This window comes from Daucus carota, chromosome 1, assembly GCF_001625215.2.
Source record: "Daucus carota subsp. sativus chromosome 1, DH1 v3.0, whole genome shotgun sequence".
In the NCBI taxonomy this organism is placed as follows: domain Eukaryota; kingdom Viridiplantae; phylum Streptophyta; class Magnoliopsida; order Apiales; family Apiaceae; genus Daucus; species Daucus carota.
Genome location: NC_030381.2, coordinates 48,039,114 through 48,062,631, shown reverse-complemented (window position 1 = coordinate 48,062,631; position 23,518 = coordinate 48,039,114). Strand labels below are relative to the sequence as shown.

Here is a 23,518-nt window from a genome sequence, read left to right as displayed (position 1 = left end):
AAAAATAATCCCACTCCAATGGTATTAGTGAAAAATAATCACTAAGATTCATTATTTATGTCTTATTTTTAGCTAACCTCAGCATCTCCAGCAGCATCTTAGCACATTCCTTAAATATAATATAAAATATTGGTTCTAAATAACTTAAGATGATAATAACTATTCTCACCTCCAACAATATTCCTTATATTCATTTCTTAAATACTATTTTATTATTAAAAGTTACTATTATTACAATAAGTGAAGAAAGAGAGGGAATTACTAGGAGGATACTGTTGGAGTGGATTATTTTCCCATATTCCTCGTATTTTAGTTTAAGACTCCAAATAACTAAGCTATTGGAGTTGCTCTCAGTACCTTACTCCTATCCTAAATCTTATCCTAAATCTTATTTTATAATAAATTTTGAAAACAAATATGTTCACTCTCTTCACCTATTGTAATAAAATAGTATATAAAGAATGAATATAAGGAATATTGTTGAAGGCGAGAATAACTATTCTTATCTTAAATCACTAGGATCCAATATTTTATATTATATTTAAGAAATGTATTAAAATGCTGTTGAAGTTGCTTTCAATGCGGTTCCATTTGCTAACGTCCCCAGACGTGGATTTTAGGTGTATTCACGTGCATGAAATGAAATGAAATGGGGATAATAGAATGAAAATATATAAAATTTTATGAGAAAAGAGAAAGCGGGGACACTCTATTTAATCACCTCAAATTTATAGTATAAATTTCATTCCATTCTCTCATACACAATATTAATATTTCATTTTGCAGTTTCTTACGATTTTTTAAAATGTATACTCCCTCTGTCTCTCTCATTTCTTTACGGTTACTATTTTGGATGTCCCTCTCATTTCTTTACGTTACTATAAATAGTAAGTTTTTTCCATCATTACACTCATTATCTTCCCCTAATATCTAATATTTAACAATAAAAACTACTATTACACCCCTACTAATTTCCTCCACTATCTCAAATATATTATTAAATATTGATAGGTCCCACCACTTTACCCACTTTCCATCTAACTTTACGAATTTTTTATATATTGTCTTGGTTTCCGTGTCCCTCTCCAATGTAAACAATTGAGGGGGACAGAGGGAGTATTATTGAAGTAACTTTTCAGAATGTGCAGTCTGCTAAAGTTAAAATTCATATTCAGATTTTAGATTAAATTCCAAGGTTCATGAATGATGGCCATAAATTTAGTATTTAACTAAGTATATTTGAGTAAATTTTTAATGACCTAATTCAGCCCTATCAGAAATTTGGTTGTGAATTTCTAAATTTGAAATATGATACCGAAATATATATATTTTTTTTTTGTTGTCTAAACCGCTCTCTAAATTTCATTATATCATAATAGGCATATAATTGATTATTCATGTTTTTATTATATATATATATATATATATATATATATATATGTATGTATGTATTATGAAATTCTTTTTTGAAATAATATATTATGAAATAATTGAAATTATTCCATCCTCTCTTATTTCATTCCATCCGGGCCATCAGAATGTACACAACACAATCTAAGATTCACGATGAGCTCATGATTATGAGAAATTCTACTTGTCCAAAATTACCTCCTTCATGCGCAGTTATTTCCTAGCTTTGGTGCAAGAATAAGGACTTTTGCTTCGGCTATTTCAGGTGACCACAAAGCTCTCCTACACAAACAACTGCGTCTACGTATACTACGACATGCAAAGAGATATTTTGGTATTGTGCGACAAAAACACATGCCCTGACAAATTACCCACAGCAAGAAGAAAAGGTCGAGAGAAAGAAAATAAACTAAGAAGCTGGCAACTACAGCGAATGTATCTAAAAAAGTTACAAATAATTGTATTTTATCCGCTTCGTCACCTCTTTTTTAGATGAAATTTAGACTTCAAAAGATTTCTAAATATGTCTCCAATTCGTTGTTGATTATTTACTTCTAGATCTAGTAAAATCTCCAATGATTAATTAAGTTAGTAGCATATTATTTAAAAAGTTAGTGAGATATAATTTAATCAATTTAATTATTAATTTATAAAGAGTTTACAAACATCAAGTAGATATAAATTACAATCATATAAATTTAAATAGGATGTACAGTATTAATTTCAATATCAAGACTTAAGTACCTATATGTATATTTGTTACAAAATTTAATATACATTGGGAAGATTAAATGTATAATATTGAAGATTATATTAAAGATGACAGTATAAGAATTTTAAAAAAATTTAATATAAATTATTTATAACTCAAATAAATATTCTCTCCGTCTCATTTTATATGTCTCTTTTCAAAAAAATACATGTCTCACTTTTTTGTAAAATAATTTTTCGAATAATTTTTCTTAGGATGTTTTTGGAATACAATTTCCAATGTCGGAATAATACACATATGCTCATGACACAATTTATTGAGTGCACTTACAAATAAATTAAATATTTAAATAATATTTGCTTAATATGTATAATTTTGACATGTAAAAATGGGACTAAGGGAATAAGAAATAATCTTTAAAAAAAATATCCTCTATCTTTTTTTTGCAGAAATTTCTTTTTGCATTAAAATAAAAGGGGAAATACAGGAAATAAAAATTAATATTCTCTATCTCACTTAAACATAACTGTGCAGTCATTATAGTGTTTTTACGGAAATCTACCGACCGTACGAAGCCAATAAATATCTGCGTTTTTTTGTTCAACAAGTTTAGATATTTCCTCTTTGAATTATTTGTAGGCCTGGACGAAACAAAAAGCAGCAGAAAAAGATAAATCGAAAATAATAATTTGGGATTTCCTAAGGGTCCACGATACAAAATTCCTCACTCTCCTTTGTCTGTCCCGGGCCCCGTTTAGCTATTTTCCATAATTTATTAGAACCCACAAAAAAACTCAACTTTTAGCGAGATTTGTCTTGAAGCAGAGTACGAGGTAGAGAATTAGAGTCATGTACTGTTGTCAAATTGAATATTCAAGAAAAATATATATATCAAAAAGCAAGTGAAAAAAATATAAGGTTTACCTCTACGAGAACTTCTTTATCATATTTAAAATTTTTCTAATATATACATGTGCTATTATATTATATTCCAAATAAAATTTATTTAATTGATTCAGTATTTTGATAAATACAAACTCTCCAATACTATATTTATATATTATATCCAAAAATAATGTTTATTTAATTGATTAAGTACTTCAATTAACAAATTTAAATAACACAAATACTACATATCTATACTATACTATTAAAGCCGAAACATTAAAAGTTTGGTCGGTCGGTACGCGGGCTTTTATACGGACTTTTACAATTAGCGGGCTTCAAACAAAATTAGTGGGCTTCAAACAAAATATAAAAAATCAAAACATAAAACAAATCTACGATCAAAACATAAAACAAATATAAAACCTATTTAGCTATACCAAAACCAAAATCAAACCTTAAAAAATACTACACTATCAAAGCCGAAACATTAAAATTTTGATCGGTCGGTACGCGGGCTTTTATACGGACTTTTATAATTAGCGGGCTTCAAACAAAATATAAACAAATCAATACATAAAACAAATATAAGATCAAAACATAAAACAAATATAAGACCTATTTGACTATATCAAAAATTAAAGTCAAATCTTAAAAAATACATAGGCATCTATACTATCTATACTATACTATTAAAGCCGAAACATTGAAAGTTTGGTCAGTCGGTAATTGGGCCAAAATACGGGCCTATCTATATACCAATTATTCTTTTTAACTAAAATATGTTATCTTTTTTTATATTTTCTAACTAAAAAAACTCCATTATCTAAAATATCATCGAAAAACATAGTAATTACCTTTTTAACTAAAACACAACATCTTTTTTATATATTCTAACAAAAAAATAGATCTTCTACAATTAACACGGGCTACATATATCATGATTTTGTTCTCACAATAATATTAGTTTACTATATTATTAAAACCGGAACATTAAAAGTTTGGTCGGTCGGTACTTGGGCCAAATTATAGGCCTACTTATATAATCAATTATCTTTTTAACTAAAAAATCTATTATCTTTTTTTATATGTTCTAACTAAAAAAACTCAATTTTATAAAAATAATATTGGACAACATAGCAACTACTCTTTTTAACTAAAACACATTATCTTTTTCAGAATCCTAACTAAAAAATCGATTTTCTAAAAATAACACATGCAACATTTATATAAAAAAGGTATTATATATCTATATTATACTATTAAAGCCGAAAGCCGAAACATTGAAAGTTTGGTCAGTCGGTACTTAGGCCAAAATACGGGTTTATCTATGTACCAATTATTCTTTTTAATTAAAATATGTTATCTTTTTTTATATTTTCTAACTAAAAAAACTCCATCATTTAAAATAATATCGAGAAACATAGTAATTACCTTTTTAACTAAAACACATTATCTTTTTTAAATTTTCTAACTAAAAAACGGATCTTCTACAGTTAACAAGAGCTACATATATAAAAAATATATTATTCTATATAATTTAATAAATAACCTGTGATATTTTTCAACCAAAATACATTAACATTATTTTTAAATACACTAATGGACTCACTTTAAAAGTAATATTATAAATCTATAATATACTATTATACTGTTAAATCCGAAACATGAAAAGTTCAGTTAATCGGTAGGTCAGTCGAGTTCGGTGAGCCGGTTGGTATTCAACCCACGAACCTCCCTAATTTATAACATGTTATAATATATTTTTTATTATCTGTTAAACCAAAACATTTAGGTTAGTATGATGGGTCGGTATTTGGTTTTACGCGTCTTTTCAACTTAATATTTAACATACTATATTATTAATTATCAATAACGAAATATTAAAAGATTGATTGATTGATTTATATCTAATTTTATAGATCTCCTTAAATTATAACATGAAAAAAAAACGTATTTTAACATTCTGAGTAAAATATATATGTTCGACCTAATTTTTTATTAGCCATTTGACGAAATTAACTATTAAGAATTTATCATCTGTTAAATAAAATTTTTTCATAATTTTATTCTCACAATAATATTATTTTGAATTAAAATATATACGATAAAATAGCAAATATTATAACCGCCCGTGCATTGCACGAGTCATAAGCTAGTATTAATTATTTATTTGATCACACGCTAAAAAGTCGAGCACCGTATGAAATGACACAGTCACTTCAAAAGTATCAATAAACGCGTTATCTATGCTTGCAGCTACTCTCAATTTTCGAATTTTCAAGGGGAAACTCATATATGTTTGAATAATAGTTTTATTTTCTTTTTAATAATTGAATTGATTAAGTATCCTTAGTTTTATCCTCTCTTTCCCTATACAATTCTATCAAATTTGTGTGATTATACATTACTCGGTGCCTTTAATTACAACCGTGCTCCGTTGTTATGCTAAGTTATATAGTGAGCATTTAAGCGAAAGAGTTCTTTCTTCTATTCTTTTTCTCCGGGAGCATCTCAGCGAAAGAGTTGATTACACAGTACTCCCTCCGTCCCAATCAATTCTATACAGTTTTCTTTTTGGGATGTCCCATCATTTCTATACATTCTCAAAATAGCAACTTTTTATAATATAAAATACTACTACACCCACTACATTCTCCCACTATCTCCTTTTTATAATACTATTACATCCACTAACTTCCTCCACTATCTCAAATCTATTATTATAAAATATATGGGTCCCACCACTTTACCCACTTTCCATTTAACTTTACTCATTTCTTACACATTTTCTTGGTTTCCGTGTCCAATCCCAGTGTATATAACTCACTGGGACGGAGGGAGTAATTTTTAAGAGAATTCAACAGACTTGTCTTATATGGTGTCCTAAATTATAAAGTGGAATACTTATAAGAAAATATAGTTTTTAATAACGTTTACTAGGACAAATATTTTCGAGCTTTATTTTTAAGACAGTTTTTTATTTGGTCATTGAGTAAATCTTTTACGGTAACTCAAAGCGAAAAAATTTAATTGAAATTAAATTTCATCTGTGTACATGCCTATATATAGCACGCAGCTATAGCCTATGCAGGCCATGCAGGCAAGTCTCATACACAAACCAAATTCTTCTGCTGTGCATTCGCTATATTCTCTACATAATTTTACGATAATCCGCAAAATGTTTGCGAAAATATTTAGCCGAAAATCAACCAAAAACACTTGCCGAAGTAGCTTTCACCGCGAAATAAAACCTCTTAAACCCGAGGACTTCGACGACGTGTTCGGTGGGCCACCACGCCACGTCTTTCCCGGCAGAACCTCGGAATATTTCTACGACGACATGTTCCATAATCCTGTAAGACACAGCGTGGACTTAAATGGCCGCGAATTGCCCAAGTTCATCATTTCGACATCAAGAGGCTGCGGCAGTGAAGTGTTTCGCGGTGGGGATACGACGTCGGTGCTGAATTCGGAGGAGTTTAGTCCGCCGACAAGTGACGATGACGTTTATTCGCCATTCGATGCTTCCAAACTCAGGTCAGTGGCGGAGCTAGTTGACGATACGATTGAAATGATAATACATTTTTATTTATACTTTCGTCTCGTTATATTTTTCCGATATATTTCGATCTCTTTTTATTTAATTCTCAGATCTAATACAAAATTTATTAGTATGATATTAAAAATATCTTTCTAAAATATCTTTTAGTTTGGTGAATATTTTTATTGACACATTATTATTAATGAAATTGATTTGTACTTCGATCTCGTTCTATTTAATTCTCAGATCTAATACAAAACTTATTATTATGATATTAAAAAGAATCTTTCTAGACTATCTTTTAGTTTGGTGAATATTGTTATTGCCGAAGATTTTTGTGCATGAAGAACATCATTATTAATAATTAAAGTCAATAGAAATCTGTCAACCAACTAAAAAGTGGTTGTTATTGTGTATCTTTCTACCCACATCAAAAAATCCGTATTAAAAAAATGGCCATTGTAACATTAATTTATACTTTTTCTTTTTTCAGTGTTCCGAAAGTGTGAGGTTTCAGCTTCAACTGGTATGTTTGATGTGTAGGGTCTTTTTCAGTGTTATCCTAATGATTTTCTTTTCCCTAAAGGCCAATGATGGTACCACAAACGTGGAACGCATCATCAAAAATGATGCATGGAGTACAACAAAGGCCTCAAGATATACCAGATTTCCCCTTCAGTCGTCCTTCATCTGTAGGATATCAGTTTACTGACAATGATCCGCAGACTGGCTCTACAAGTAAGTCTGACGACGAGGATGACGACGATGAAAATGAGATTAGCAGCTCCTTTGTGTTTGGATCCAATTACAGTTACCGCGAAGGGAGTGATGAAGGAGTCAGAGTTGATGAAGCCATCGCGTGGGCTAAAGAGAGCTATCTGTCACACAGCTCGTCAGCTGAAACGACTGGTAAGTGATTAATCTTCGTGTATTTGATAATTGAATCACCAGGGATGGAGAATGTTCTTAATAGGCACAATTTCCATCATATGAACTCATTGCAGAAATGCCAGATGGGGGCGCAGATGGAAGTGAATCAGTGCTGCACATTCATGAGGTATAAGAATACATTTACACATAAAAGAGTACAATCAAGATATTTGTTCAAGTGCCGGACTTCTTATGAACAAAAACAAATTGGAAAAAGAGGGACTTTTTTGGAAGGCATCATACTTTTTTTACGCGATGAAGTTATTTATTTGCTCTGTTCTGTTTCGCTTCTTTTGCAGGAGTATCCGAACAAAAGGAAACCAGACAAAGATCAGGGAGAAGTCGACGAGTCTGTAAGTTCTGTTATATTCTGCAGACGACGAGATGTATCTCACTCATTTTAATTTGTGAAGAATATTGTGAAAACTTCTAATTACTTGTCCGATGTACAGAGGGAGATGAAAATTTTGGAAGAAAATATTAAGTTGTGGTCATCTGGAAAAGAACGAAACATTGAATTGCTGCTCTCTACACTGCAGGATGTAAGACAGATCTTAAAGATGGTTCATATATACTAGATATAAGGCATTTCATATGTTATTAACATTATTATTAGTACTTCTGCAAGTTTTTAACTGGAAATTCTACCTATTTTCCTGGTTCATATTATCAGATATTATGGCAAAACAGTGGTTGGTGTCCGATCCCTCACACGAGCCTGTATCAGAGCTCAAATGTGAAGAAGGCTTATCAGAAAGCACGACTACTTCTTCATCCTGATAAACTACAGCAGAGAGGCGCAACTCTCTTACAGAAATATGTTGCACAGAGGATATTCTTAATCCTTCAGGTAAGTTGTTTTTGATCTCTGATGCCTTTAGCATGAGAGCTCTTCTTAGTAGAATTAAAAATCTGATAACTCCTTATGACTCAATTTGTGTACTTATACAGGAAGCATGGGATGCGTATATCTCCCAAGACGTTATTGTTTCATCTCGAGGATAGACCGTACCACACGCGTTTGCAACTCAGTTGAGCGCTCCGTTTGTTGAAATATATCATAAGATCTATTTGGGTATTGTCTCTAACACCTTAAGATTTTAGATGGATCGGTTCTCAGCACCAATTCATGCTGAATTTGCGACATTCATGTCTCTGTTAAATATAATGTTGTTGTTTTTTTACTAATTATTCTGGAGATGTAAGAAATAAGAAATGTACACGGTCACAAAAGTTCTGTGTCCTGGCTCTTATGTAGTCCTTTCATTAGAACAATTTGCAGACTGCTTATTTTCAGCAGACGGCAGTTATTTTACCAAACTTCCCCAGATTACCATACCAGAAAACAAAGAAGAAGAAAAACCGGAAATTCATCAGGCTGAGCCAGCAGAATAATAATCTTTATCATGGATGATAATGTCATTAAGGTAATGCTAAAGAGACCTAAACTGAGAGAAACGAATTTCTTGCCTTTCATCTAACATTCCGATTTCTTGACTTTTTCATTTCTTATATAATGGTTCAATAAGCTAATAATATCCCGAATAAAAATGAATAGGTCTATCAAAAACATATTGATATTTATTGAAGTGTAATCCATCTAGTTACATGCATCCCAGTTCTTCAATACCTAGAGACTTCTAATATTTCAGATCATAAAACATATATATTTAAGGAACATCAACTTGTGTATACCTTGTACAAGTACTTGCATCATACTCGCAATCAAAATACAATAACACTTGTTATACAATTTCCATACTATTTCGGCTAAAATTGGCCTGATAAATGAATCCAGTGTTAACACCTGCACCAGTAAAAATAGAGTGATTCAGCATATTTGGCATTTTAAGAACAGATACATTTCATAATCAGCCAAGAGTCCATTTTGCGCTCACAAAATTTGAGGCCGCGTATATGTATGTTGGAAGGTACTATTTTGCCTTTTAAATTCAATCGCTGCATATATAAAAAATTCTTAAATAAAAAGTATTAGGGCATGTAAACTTTAGACCAAACTTGGCTTGTTAATTACCTAAAAGGGACCACATGTTCAAGATATGAGAACCTTTAAAATCGAATTTCATGGTAAATTGTTTTTTCCAAACTTACGGGCTACAAAATAAGCTCTAAAAACATTCTCAGAACAATTATACAATGCAACACTAGAACAATTTTTGCAGTAATAATTAGGTGTTACTAGAACTTACTAGAGATTGGAATATCCTTATGCCTCCTCTCCAGTTTTCCAAATAATATCATTTAATCCAACTGAGAGGTTTTTGTAGAACTGTTCATTCATCGCAAAACAACCAAGTTAACATACATAGAAATGCAGGTTTAAAATGAGATACAGCACATACACATGTGAAAGCACACAGAAGAACCAATACAATATGCATGGGGCATGGCCGCATGGGACTGGAATGGTATAAGATAAAAGATGTGATAAATAGGACGGGGAACTACTAAAGAAATTTAAGCGATGTATAGAGCTGACAAGAAGCAACCAGAATCCACTGTCAAGTCCAGCAAAGATCTTTCAACTTAGATTCTAGCTGAATACATTCAAAAATCTTTCAGAACAACACTTACAAAACCATTAATCTTTCATAATAAAAGCATTTTCATACATTACAAATAAGTACCACTGGTTGAAGTTATGCGTAGCTTTGCGCATAATTTGCAGGAACATTCTACGGTCTTAATAAGAAGAGGTGCCTAATGGTAGACCTAGATATAAAAGTAATGAATTAGTAGAGAAAAAGCAAAATACAAATGTAGAACTAGAAACAGCTTCCCCTTATTCGTTGCCTAGGTTACACCTTTGGAATACCTAAGAAGGGAATTTGGCTCTACTTCCCCCAATATTCACTTTACACTACGCCAACTCCCCGTTCGTCGTAAGGCATGGAATTAGACCAAGGAGAATCTCCATAGAAACGGAGTCCCTTAGATTTTGCAAATAGAAGATCGAAATACAGCCCCAGGGCTATGGGGAAAGATGTAGATGTAAACCGATCGCCCTAGATAGACAACTCCTTTTTTAGTTTTAGCTATGTCAAAAGACTTAACTATATGTATATATTTTGCTTAATATTTTACTTAAATTTTTGTTTCCTTTTCTTTCCCCGTCTTTTTCTTTTAAATAAAAAATCTATTCACGTGTTTTAAGTTTGTTTTAGCAACAGTGATGTATATTTGATCTTCTTCTACCAATTCTTAATAACTAAGGCGAGCCATTCTGTTTCTTTTATTTTTCGTTGGTGACGTTAATTTAATACAATGTTCATTACGACATGCTTATCAATTCAACTGTTGTTTGCCAATACTTTTGGTTGGTGGATAATTTTTTAATTTCATCTCGACAAACTAACACAATGATTCCTCAATTTCTTTTTTTTTTCATTGACGACACAAAGTAAAATCTACGTTCATTATGACATTCTTATCTACTTAGGGCCTTAGGGGTCATTTGGCAAATCTGAATGAGTTATATCTGATTGATTAATATATCTGAATCAATAAAATATCTGAATGATGAATAATAAATATTGTTTGGCATATAAATTTTAATGGTGTCTGAATGGTGTTTTTTCTCAGTTTTATTCTTTAAATATAACAAATTTATTTGAGCATGGATAAATGTCCCTCAACTATTATTGTTATGCTATTAGATAGATATGTTAATTATTGCATAAATTTTAAGAAAAGTATTATAAAAAGATTTTATCGAATAAATTAAAAAATAATGAAAAAATAATTTTAATGACTTCTAGCAAATTTTATCTATAAAATAGCTAATTCATAAGTTAATAATTTTTTCACACAATGATATACACGACTGCAAAAGCAGCTGGCCGTAGATTAGAGTGACTGTTGAACTAATAATTTAAAATTTGAAGAAGGAATGGCTCAGCTATGTATTATTCGCTCAGCTCTAAGATAAAACGTTATCAAATGAAATGAATCGCCTGAATCATTCAATTAAGCTCATTAAGCAGTCGTTCAGAAGAAAACAAATGGGGCCTTAATTGTATTTGTCAATACTTTGGGTAGGTGGTTATTTTCATCTCAACAAATTAGTAACACATAAATGATTCTTAATTGCCTAGCGGTGTAACGAGTCGAGCCCAGTCAAACATTGTAAGGCTCGATTTTAAGCACAACTAATTTGTTTGGGTTCGAGCTCGACCGAACGATAATTTTCAAGCTTGGAACTTGGTTCGACAAAAGTCCCATAAGTTTGAGTTCGGCTTAGTTTGACTCAATTTATTATGTAAAATTTATTCAAACATTAAATATTTATATAGTAATATATCTATAATACTTAATAAATATTAAAATATAGGCTCGATTAGGCTCAGAAGCCTGACGAACCGAGTAATTTGAAGCACGATTTCATAAAATATTCAAATAGCTCAAGACTTGAGTTCGAGTTCGGCTCCTTTAATGTCTAACCAAAATCGAACATTTTACGATCCGAACTTAAATAACTCACAAACCATATGTCTCATTTACTCCCATACATCCGCTCATCTGTATTTGTTGGTAGTGACACTTGCTCACTATGACACTTGCCTACTCATTATGACAGTTAGTTCGAGCTTTTAATTTTAGTGTGAACAAGGGCACATTCAATTCGACTTGCTAACGCTCAACGCTTATCTGTATGATTATTTAATAACTCTTATCTCTGCATTTATTGTAGCGTGGAAATTGTGTCAGTTAGAGATCTCCATTCGTCAAAGTCATTAAATTGCCAAGCAGATAACATTCGACAGAGAGCTAAAAGGCCAACTATATAAAGAACAACTCATCTGGGGACGGTACAATCACATCAAAATATTGAGTTGATACTTTCTTTGCTCTATTGTTATGAGTGATGCTATGGGTGATTCCGAAGAGATGATCTATGGTAACCTTGAATTCCTTCGAGCCCCTATGTGGGAAGGAAGGGTGGTACTAGAATCTGAACATGACGAAACCGGAGATGATGATATCAGTCACGAAGAAATAGATGTCAATGAACTAGAGAAAAGGATATGGAGAGATGCAATACTCCTGCAACGGCTTAAAGCACAGAAAGGCAAGGAGGTGTTCGATAGTGCTAAGCCACGTCAGTCCCAAGAGAAAGCACGAAGAAAGAAAATGTCTCGGGCACAGGACATAATCCTAAAGTACATGCTGAAAATGATGGAAGTATGTAAAGCTCAGGGTTTTGTGTACGGTATCATTCCCGAGAATGGAAAACCCGTCATCGGAGCCTCTGACAATCTTCGTGCATGGTGGAAGGATAAAGTTAGGTTTGACAGGAATGGACCTGCTGCAATCGCAAAATACCAAGTCGATAATTCCATTCTGGGCAAGAACGAAGATAACAACTCAACTCCCCCCACCCACTCTTTGGTAGAGCTTCAGGATACTACTCTTGGCTCAATTTTGTCTGCTCTAATACAGCACTGTGACCCGCCACAGAAGCGTTTCCCATTGGAGAAAGGCATTGCCCCACCATGGTGGCCTACAGGAAATGAGGAATGGTGGCCTCAATTATGCATCCCTAAAGACCAAGGAATCCCTCCATATAAGAAGCCTCATGATCTGAAGAAAGCTTGGAAGGTTGGTGTCTTAACTGCTGTGATCAAGCACATGTCTCCTAACATTTCCAAGATCCACAAGCTTGTGCGGCAATCCAAAGGCTTGCAGGACAGGATGACAGCCAAGGAGATTGCTACTTGGCTGGCAATTATGAATCAGGAGGAATCTTTATCACGAAAGTCGTACCCTGATTTGGGCCACTCAAATTCTGTGATTGGTTGCAACGAGTCATATTTCTTATGTGAGACTACTGATTATAATGTTGATGGAGTGGAAGATATCCAGAAGATTTGTATTGAGGAGTGTCAGCCTCATGATGCCAACCTCTTTAACTTGGGAACTGCTGGACCCAACAATAGGCTGATAGTGCCACCGGTTGCTCCAGTTAATGGAGAGCTTGTTGACGGAGTCATCAAATTTGTGCCAAAAAGAAAACAACCATCTAATGCACCGCTCATGGCCATGGGAAAAAAGGTATATACATGCATTTATCCACAATGCCCGCATAATGACCATCGATTTGGGTTCTATGACATCAATTTAAGAAACAATCACCAGATCAGTTGCTCACACCAAATTGATTCTTCTCAAGGGCTCTCTATAGAAACCTTCCAGATCGACAATGATGATACCACAAACTTTTCTATGCCTTCTGCTCAACCCAATCCAACTGACCATTCTACTCGAGGGCTCTCTGTAAAAACCTTTCAGATCAACAATGGTAATATCGCTGCCTATTCTATGCCTTCTGTTCAACCCAATCCAACTGACCAATTGGTGAAAAATCAAGCTCCTGTAAATGATTTTGTGGTTGGCCTTCCGAACGACGGGGAGAAGATGATTTCTGAACTCGTGTCTTTCTGCGATAAACATATTTACCAGAATCAAAACCTCGGCAATAATACTCTTGACATTCTAGGAGATCATATTCACCAGAATCAGAACCTCGGCAATGGTAATCTTAACATTCTAGGAGATCATATTCACCAGAATCAGAATCTCAGTGATGGTAATCTTAATATTCTTGGAGATCATATTTACCATCAGAACCTCAGCAATGGTAATCTTAACATGCTTGAAGATCATATTCACCACAATCAGAACCTCAACAATGGTAATCTTAACATTCTAGGAGATCATAATCTGCAGCGGCAAATGTCTCAACTTAATAATAACCTTTTCGGACCGGGTATAGTGATGAAAGGTAATATTTCTGAAGAAACAAACATGCCCTTGAATCAATCTGTGTTCCCATCAACACATTTACAGTTTGGTCAGCGTGAAGAACATGATCCAATCTTTGATTCTAATCCCAATGAAAACCCCTTGGACTTACAATTTGATTCGCCTTTCAATTTAGCGGCAGCTGACTACACTATGGATTCACTTTCAGAGCATGACGGGTCTTTGTGGAAAGGCTGGGGTAGTTCATTCGACGGTGGACTCGGGTAAACTTCTGAAGGTTGTTTTGTATTGTATCATTATGCTAGGGGAAGCCTCTCGCCTATGTTAGTTTTTAATTACTACTTATTATTGTCGTCAAATAAATTTCCGAACTTGGTCTCTTCCTTCAAGTTTATATCGAATTCGGGTCTGTCTAGGTTTTTTCAATCTGGGTAGGAACAACTCCAGATTCCTTAATGTATTCTGGATAGTTTGTAGTCAGTTTTCAGGGTATGCACTACAAGTCGAAACTGGCTTGCAAACTACAATAGTAAAATAAAATATATGAATGAAGTCTACCTAGAGTATCCTCTCTTTGTATGCTTAACATTGCTCCTACAAAGCATTGGTAGTATTAGTAGCTTAAAGATGCATACAGTTTGTCAATTTCATCCCCATTCCTATGATGCATCTCAGTTACTGCTAATTAATTTGAATGTTGGAACCTATTCCATCTTCGAGTTATTTAAATATTCGTGTATTTATGACTATTCTCGATAAAAATCTAAGATTGCAAATGTTTGCATCACTTCGTCATTACAATATTCAAAATTTTATGTTGCAAGATGGGCATATAGTTTCTTATATAGAGAAAAATTGTGAAACTATGATTGTTACTAGACCAATTGAGTGCAAAATGATAGTATTATCAGTTGGTGTTGAAAAGAGTTGACATGAAAAATAATACTATTATCAATAATGAGGACAACTGCAATATCATAAAGAGAAGGTAAAGAAGGAAAATGAAAGCTTTGGTCATATTTGCATGCCAGTGGCAAATTATTGAGCATGTAAAGCAATACTTAGTAAGTTACATGTATTGTAAAATCTTAAGGCATAAATGCAACTTGTTGCTAATGCCTAATTCTAATTTAACCATAAAGTTACTTATATTACAAGATTAAAGGTCTTTTAATTTTTATATTGGGTTGCACCTCCGATAAGTCCCTAAATGGCACCAGAGATACAAATTATTGTGACTAGATGTGTGTGCTATCTAAGGATATATACATTATACGGTACGTGGTACTTGGTAATTGTCGAGTATTATCTAAGGCTATATACATCATGTAGTACATTCACCTTTAGAATAGAGCTGCTGTACTTTGTTATAAAGCTTCACTTTTACCATCAAATCAACATGAGTAATCAGCTTATTCGTTTATACCACTAGAGAAAGAGAAGTGATTTTATTATATGCATGCAAAAGCAGAAGACAAAGGTTGTTGCAGCAGCACTGTCAGACACATGAATATTAGAGTACTTTAGAAAATATACTGTTATAGTCATTGTTAGTTGGACCACAAGAATGGCAAACGTAATTATGCAGCTTGTGTATATTAGTTGAGGACAAGTACTTGTAAAAGTTCAGACAACTTGGCAACAATATTGTAGTCTATAGAGCACTCTCTTAAGACAACTTGAGAAACATGACACTGGATGCAATGAGTGCAACTAGACTTTTATTGATTACCTTGTGAAATTCTAGAGTATCTCCTCCAGCCTTCCGAACCTCAACCATGTGAAGAGACGGTGCCACTTCAAATATCTGGAGAAAATTTTAACATATATAAGAACTTCAAAACAACTATAAGTTTCTGTACAATTTCTCTTTAAGATGAGAATGCTTAATGGTTTGGGAAGGCAACCTCAGTTGCAACAGATAAGTGACCCTTATGCCCACTCTTCTCCCCGTGCAACTTCAGCTGAAGAACAAAAGGCATTGAGTATCAAATTAGGATAGAAGGATAGCTTACAGATACAATTACAAAGAAGGTTGAGAAAATGCTTGAGCACAAACAATATTACATACAATTATCTAAATCAGGCTGACGTAGGTAGCCATGCTAGAAATTGCATATTTGGAAAACTGGTCGAGTAAAAGTTCTATACTAAAAGTACCGCAGAAGAAAACAGGGATACCTTTTCCTTTTTTCATTTTTATATAAAAAGGAACAGGAATTGTTTTAATGTCTATGAAGATACATTTGATAAGAAGCCATAAATACTAAACCTTGTAGTTATTTTTCTTCACATCAAAACCCAAGGGCAAAGCAGCTTCCTCTATTTTTGAGATTATCTCACTGGCAGGACGTTTAGATGTGAATCTTGTTTCTCGTTTAACGAGCCCCTATTTAACAAAGGAAATATTAGATATTGTATTCCAAAAGCATAGTCACATAATATCTATAACGACATGCATGGCAATTCCTACCTGAAACATACTGTTATCAGTTTCAAAATGATATGGTAGTTGCCCTATAACTATGAGATATCACAACCGTATTCCAAACAAATCAGTTTTCAAAAAAATAATAAAAAAATCGAGGGCTAAAAGGTCCGGACCATATAATTACGGCAAATATAGGATTTCAGATCATCCTCATTTATCAGTGATATACCCGTGGCACAAAAGCTTACACTAATGCATAAGAAAATTATAAAAGAACTCTAGCAGAACACAGATTCAAAGACTAGAGGTCTGAGTGTACCATTTGTTTTTCAAAAAGAGAGCTCAAATTGAGGCCCTGAGATTTGGAAATGAGCTCAAAAGCATTCATAGTGACAGGTGCTGCAGAACGATCATCCCGCCTTTCCACGACGAGATTTGGAGATTCCTGCTATAAAGGGCCAGCTAGCATGAAGTTTATAGATGACATTTAAGGAAAGAAGATTTTGAAAGTAGATTAAAAAATAACTCTCAAAAAACTTACTCCTGTTTCGTCGAAAATGGCATCTACATCGTCAAGACTGACATCTTCTTGCTCAAATTTAGGTCGCTGATATCCTTTTTTAAACCACTCGTTCTCAATAACCTCTTGAATAGTTATCCGCTGTTATAGAAGTATATTACATGTTAATTCATTAGTAAACTTAGGAACATAGTAACATGGAATTCAAACTGCAAATTTTTATTCTTTTGACAAATTATAGATTTTGATATATTGACCAATTAGAGATAAAAATACATCAAAAATCGAGTGAGGAAGAGATGTACGTCAACTTACTGTTACTGGACTAGGGTCCAGGATTCTCTTGATTAATTTCTTTGCACTTGAAGAGAACCAGGGAGGACAAGAGAAGTCTGCTTTATTTATCTGTGTGTGTCAAATCCAATGACCGTCATAAATATATATATAGACTAATGAAAAATCAAAGTTTTCATATTAGAATGGTAGTTGCGAGCAAAAAATATAGTTAAACATACAAATAGATCAACTCCAGAAACACAGGACAAACCAGTAAATGCTACTTGGACATGTGATCCATGAAGGACCTTTATGATCATGGTTGTCACGTCCAGTCGATGCAGATCCAGCTTGTCAACTAGTCGTAAACTATATTATCAGAATCATATATAGTTATATATATATCTTATATATGTGGTTTCACACACCAGAAGTTCAACATTCCCATAAGTATACATTGATTACAAAATAAATAAACTAATTAAGAACATCTCTGTTTGTTCCATTCCTTCTAGGCGTCTACAAACTGATAAGGTATCCTCAAAAGCTGTATTCTCATTCATCAAATATTCTGTATATATATACATGTATGTCAGGATCTGGAGGTTCCTGAATGAGTTTTCTAAATGTTTTTGTAGTTTTCTATAGGTTTAAGTGCAGAAATAGAATATAACAGATAAATAGATGTGGTAGTGAACAGGTAGATATCAAAGATTAGGGCAGAATTCAACAGGGATAGAGTAAGAACAGAGTTGTAGAGAGATGCAGAGATATATTGTAGAAGAAGATAAAAGTTTCTAGAGAGAGAAACTGTAGAGAGAAGGCAGAGAAGAGTTGGCGGAACAAAGTCCCATTTTCTTATATTTTTATCATGCATACCGAAAATACAAACAGGTTTGCTGTATATGGGCTATCAGACTACTGTAAACTACTGCTACTCTGGTTCCTAACAACATAAAGTACGTGTAAATTCCATGTTCTTGCAGGCTGTAAGTTGCTTTGTATTACGCAATTCTGATCTCACAATAATGTCCTGAGATGGATCCCAGCATATCCTTATAAGGATATAACATACAATATACCATAGTTTTAAGCAATCTATAAATATGTAAAAAGTTGTTGCTGCTGTTAATTAGGATTTTAGAATATATGTTTATCTTTAAAACTGTATTCAATTTGGACTGGATTTGCACCAGCCCATCGAATAGTCGACAAGTCAATTTCGACTAATCGAAACCTATTTGCCCCAGTCGACTGGTTCATCAACAATTCGCTGGTCAACCCTCCAGCTGACCTTTAGAAAATGCCGTGACTAGTCAAGCTCCGTGACAACAATATTTATGATATACTCTGTGACAACATGTTTATAATTCACTTATGTTTGGGTCCAAACATAGGTTCCTCCCTTTAACATGTTTTAGGTTGCAGTCACTTTATCAGTTAGCTTCACCACAGTCAATTCAATGTAAGTGCTGCCCCGAGTAAGCTGTGAATATATTTATACTTCATCAACTTCACCAATAGAGCCCGCACTACCTTGTTGCATATATTAGGGCTCTTTATTAATTATTATGAAGTTTTGCTCTGGTTTCAAATTAAAGTGGCAGTGGTATATAATGCAGTTATGGACTCTTTATCCAGTTTCAAGTGGTATAAAGGATCATGGTTAAATTAATAGCAAAAGAAGAATTAAGTATATATTTTACACAGAACAAATAAATATATAAACATAGACATTTACTCCCTCCGTCCCAGTCATTTGTATACAAATGGCTGGGACACGGAGACCAATAAATTGTGTAAGAAATGAGTAAAGTTAAATGAAAAGTGGGTAGAGTGGTGGGACCCATTAATATTTAATAATAGATTTAAGATAGTGGAGGAAAGTAGTGGGTGTAATAGTGTTTATATTATTATAGAATAGAGATAGTGGAGGAAAGTAGTTGGTGTAATGATATTTTATATTATAAAAGTTTACTACTTTTGGAATGTATACAATTGATGGGACGTCCCAAAAAGGAAACTGTATACAATTCACTGGGACGGAGGGAGTAACTTTTATGAGAAGATGGGAAAACAAAATTTAACGCGAATAATAGGTCTTGCACACATTTGCAAATGTATAAATGAGCATGAATCACCTTTTTGTATAACACCATGAGGTTGGCTTCTTCGAAAGGCAAATAACCTGCCATAAGGACATAAAGAATTACACCGCATGACCACAGATCTGCCTTGGCTCCATCATAACCTTTATTATTGATCACCTTATGAAGTGATGAACAAAAATTAGAAAAAGACAACAACTAAGAAGAAACAATACTTATTTAATGCACCCATGTTAGAATATACCTCAGGAGCCACATAGTTGGGAGTTCCACAAGTTGTGTGAAGCAATCCATCCTCCTAATAAGTGGACACAGAAGCTAAGTCAAGAAACGAATTATGCTTGTAGATTTTGTGCATCTTAAAATGCTACTTTTTTTAATGCAAAGAAGGTACATGTAAGAGAATAGTGTGCCACTTAATATTTTGGCATATTATGGTAAAAAATGGACAGAATGAACCAAAATACTCACCCGAACTTGCTGAGGCAGTGCACTCAAACCAAAATCCGAAACCTTGAGAACACCATTTGCATCCAGCAGCAGATTTTCTGGCTGCGGATTAGACAATTCAAGACATAACTATTAAAGTTTACAAACTCCAAAACCTATAAAACAGTGGATCCAAAATAACTATTACGAACAAACATTAAAAAAAACCTTAAGATCTCTATGAAAAACACCTCGACTATGGCAGTAGTTCACAGCATTAATGAGATGCTGGAAGTACTTCCTCGCTTCATCTTCTTTCAGCCTACCCTTGGAAGCCTTGATCAACAATAAAACATAATGACATTACGGTAAATCTCATAACAAGATGCTTAAGAAAAGGTTGGGATCCCGCTATTAAAAACTTACAATTCTGTCAAAGAGTTCACCGCCAGTAACAAATTCCAGGACAATATATATCTTTGTCTTACTTGCCATAACCTACACAAAAGTATCTCAAGTTTAAAGAAAAGAACCAACGTAACTAAATCACAGCCCTCGTGATAATAAAAACTTATAATTAACTCTATCTATACTTGAAAATGACTTCAGGGTGAAAATAGAAGGAGAAAAGAAATAACTCTGTAATGTAGGTAAGCCACAATTACTTTTATCAATTGCGAGAGGAAAGTTCAATAAGTTATACTATGTCAATACTAACATAAATACATACATATAAGAACAGTGTGGAAGTGAAATTCAGTCGTAGTTTGAATATGTATACATGTATCCAATATGACATTATTACCTCATGCATACGGATAACATTCGGGTGTCTGACTAATTTCATAGTGGAAATTTCACGTTTAATCTGCAAAAGTTAAGAATGCATTAGATGTAACTTCATATATTATGGGGAAAAAATAATTAACTGGTAAAAATAATATATCATGTTTAACATGTTAACAGAATCGATACATAATAGTTTTGAGTAATAAAGTACAGCATGATAATTTTTGAATATATAATCAATTACTAAACTAGAACATTGAAGTGCACACAAAATCTATACGAATTTGTGGGATGTCATTACAATTTTATCTCCAAAGAATAGAATCAGTTTTAACAGAGTCGAGTTGATATTTATTATAGCAGAGCTGCATAGCATATCATCTACAACCAGGTAGGATAAGTAACACCTTTGTATGAAAGGAGTTACTGATTTTGAGTCTTTATAGTGTGTCTAGGGCAGGGGGGCCTACCTTAGAGTTCCTAAAAGGTTTTTATTTCTTTAAACTTTGAATACTTTGAGTATTTTATAATAAGTTCAATGAATTCAAAATACTAAAGTCGTATGCAGCCACGGTAATTAAAATTTTCATTAAATCCAACTGAAAGCTTATAGCAAATACCTCCTTCCTTTACATAATTCAGTCATGAGTCACTTCAAGCCTTGAGCAGTTACTTGACAAAGAGACCAAGAAACCAAATTCGGACTTTAAAGATCTTTTTCAAAGAGGCCCTTCTTTTCTGATGATGTGTTTGACCTATGATCGTTAGATATTTTGGTCTGCTGAGGGGCAAAGGAATTATTTACATGAAAACAGAAGGAAGTTTTAATATCTGTTATATGTAATTATAATTTAGCTTCACGATTTTTTTGTACAGCTTAGTTATTCGATAAAAGAGTTTCTTAAAGAAATTGCAAGTACCACCGCTCTTTGTTTAGTAAAACTTGTTCCTGATCACAACTATAGACCTGGAACATTAACTTACTGCTCAAAGGATCTAGGTAATCAGAACACTATCCAACCACCAAAGATCTAGATATACAAAAATACATTCATGGTTCACCTACTCAACTCATTGTTGTTTTATCATATATCAGTTTCCACTAGAGCTATGATCAAAAGAAGTTCCAGCACAAACAGTGAAAAAAGTCAACAACCACGAATTATACTATTGAACAAAATGGAATCAGAATAAGCAAGACATGACTAGAAAGTGGAAAACATTAGGATGTTTACCTGACCAATCATTTTATGCTTGAGAACTTTCTCTTTATCAATAATCTTAATAGCCACATTTTCACCAGTCTCGGAATTCTTGGCAAATTTGACCTTTGCAAATGACCCCTCCCCTAGTGTCCTTCCCAACTCATACCTCCCCACTTTAGTCCTCCCGCCACCACTACTGCTACTAGCACCACTGCTCGAAGATTTTGATGCCATCTTCAGATATCTCTCTCTACATACAGCTATTCAACAGTAACTCCCTACCAACAGAATTTTACAAACCCCTCAAATATTACAGATTCCATCCATTATTTCACTACAAGATTCTATCTTTTTACTCAATCTTCATAAACTAACCACAATTCCTCTTCAAGATTCAATCTTTTTTGCTCAAACTTCAAAAACTAGCCATAATTAGCTCCAAGATCCAATCTTTCCTCCTAAACTTTCAAGAACTACCCTCAATTTTTTGTCTAAAAAGTGGACTTTTTTAACTGTAGAGTCTGAATTATACAAATACCATCCATGAATTGTACATATATGTGTGTGCATATATTGTTTCAGTTTATATTTAAAAACAAAACAAAGCCCACAAAATCAAGATCTCTTCTTTTTACAAGGCTGCCAAACCTGAGACTTCTTCACACTCATCTTCCTAAATAAAATCTGTCTTTTTACAAAGATTCACTAAAATTCACACCTATAAAGAACTAAAAATCAAGTAGAAGACTACCCTTTTCAAGAAAACTACAAATATAGCCAAGAAAACTAAAATCAGGTGGGGAAAAACAAGTCTGATAGGGTTTCAAAAGAATGAAAAATAAGATGACCCCATTAATGAACGAGTTGACCCGGCACTGAAATGAAAAAGAATCGTTTGACTCGGTTTATTCTTTTTTGCTTGATTTCAAGATGATCGATCTTTTTTTTCTTTTTCTTTTTGGGAAAATCGGAAGTGCTAGATACTACATGGATAGTCTGTGACCGTTTGTGTATAATAATCTAAAACAATAATTTAGCGGTATTATAAAATCATTTTCCCATACAGATATTATATAATAATACAGATAATACAGATATTATATTATATATTATATAATAATAATAGTAATATCTTTGGACAATTATTGGCGTTAATAAAACAAAAGGCTCTCAAGGTTGTTACTTGGGAAGCTGATATCTAAGTAGGCCACTTACTTTTAATTACTCTCGTAAATATTTCGTTAACGAGCAATTGCAAATGGGACTAAGCAATCAGTTCGGTCTATATCAAATCAAACTAAGATGAGATATATTAAATGGTGATTAAATTTTTTTTAAAATCAAATCAAACGATAATTATTCTGGGATCGGATTGGAAATTATTGATGGCAATATCGTATCCTATCCATTATATATATATATATATATAATATATATTGAAAATACTTATCCATTATCCATTATATTTTAATAGATGAGTAAATATATTTAAGTTT

General features: G+C 33.1%; 3 protein-coding genes across 7 annotated transcripts; 2 read left to right on the top strand and 1 right to left on the bottom strand.

The window, feature by feature from the left end:
- The first annotated feature begins 6,110 nt into the window (after positions 1-6,110).
- LOC108194542 (auxilin-related protein 2) lies at positions 6,111-8,841 on the top strand. The gene is made up of 7 exons (XM_017361513.2): positions 6,111-6,547; positions 7,138-7,460; positions 7,556-7,608; positions 7,781-7,834; positions 7,934-8,023; positions 8,155-8,331; positions 8,433-8,841. Exons 1-7 carry the CDS (start codon positions 6,189-6,191, stop codon positions 8,484-8,486), a joined length of 1,110 nt encoding a protein of 369 aa, XP_017217002.1. The 5' UTR covers positions 6,111-6,188; the 3' UTR covers positions 8,487-8,841.
- Positions 8,842-9,038: 197 nt separating this feature from the next.
- Positions 9,039-23,058, bottom strand: LOC108201292 (CBL-interacting serine/threonine-protein kinase 23). Of its 5 annotated transcripts, XR_001802895.2 has the most exons (16): positions 22,053-23,015; positions 20,834-20,896; positions 20,455-20,526; positions 20,257-20,364; positions 20,071-20,151; positions 19,844-19,897; positions 19,633-19,758; positions 17,531-17,620; positions 17,237-17,356; positions 17,015-17,143; positions 16,537-16,653; positions 16,172-16,228; positions 15,997-16,071; positions 9,692-9,771; positions 9,380-9,440; positions 9,039-9,288 (listed from the first exon to the last, which is right to left on the bottom strand). XR_001802895.2 is itself a non-coding variant. In XM_017369590.2 (15 exons), the coding sequence occupies exons 1-14, from the start codon at positions 22,254-22,256 to the stop codon at positions 9,709-9,711; spliced, it is 1,356 nt and encodes a 451-aa protein (XP_017225079.1). In that variant the 5' UTR covers positions 22,257-23,058; the 3' UTR covers positions 9,039-9,288; positions 9,692-9,708. The 5 variants fall into 5 exon arrangements, 4 of the variants coding, with proteins under 4 accessions (XP_017225079.1, XP_017225074.1, XP_063941872.1 ...); XM_017369590.2 differs by lacking the exon at positions 9,380-9,440 and having other exon boundaries at positions 17,015-17,140; positions 22,053-23,058; XM_017369585.2 differs by lacking the exon at positions 9,380-9,440.
- Positions 12,210-14,929, top strand: LOC108201276 (ETHYLENE INSENSITIVE 3-like 1 protein). Its single transcript, XM_017369568.2, has one exon. The coding sequence runs from the start codon at positions 12,360-12,362 to the stop codon at positions 14,529-14,531; it is 2,172 nt and encodes a 723-aa protein (XP_017225057.1). The 5' UTR covers positions 12,210-12,359; the 3' UTR covers positions 14,532-14,929.
- Positions 23,059-23,518: the final 460 nt, after the last annotated feature.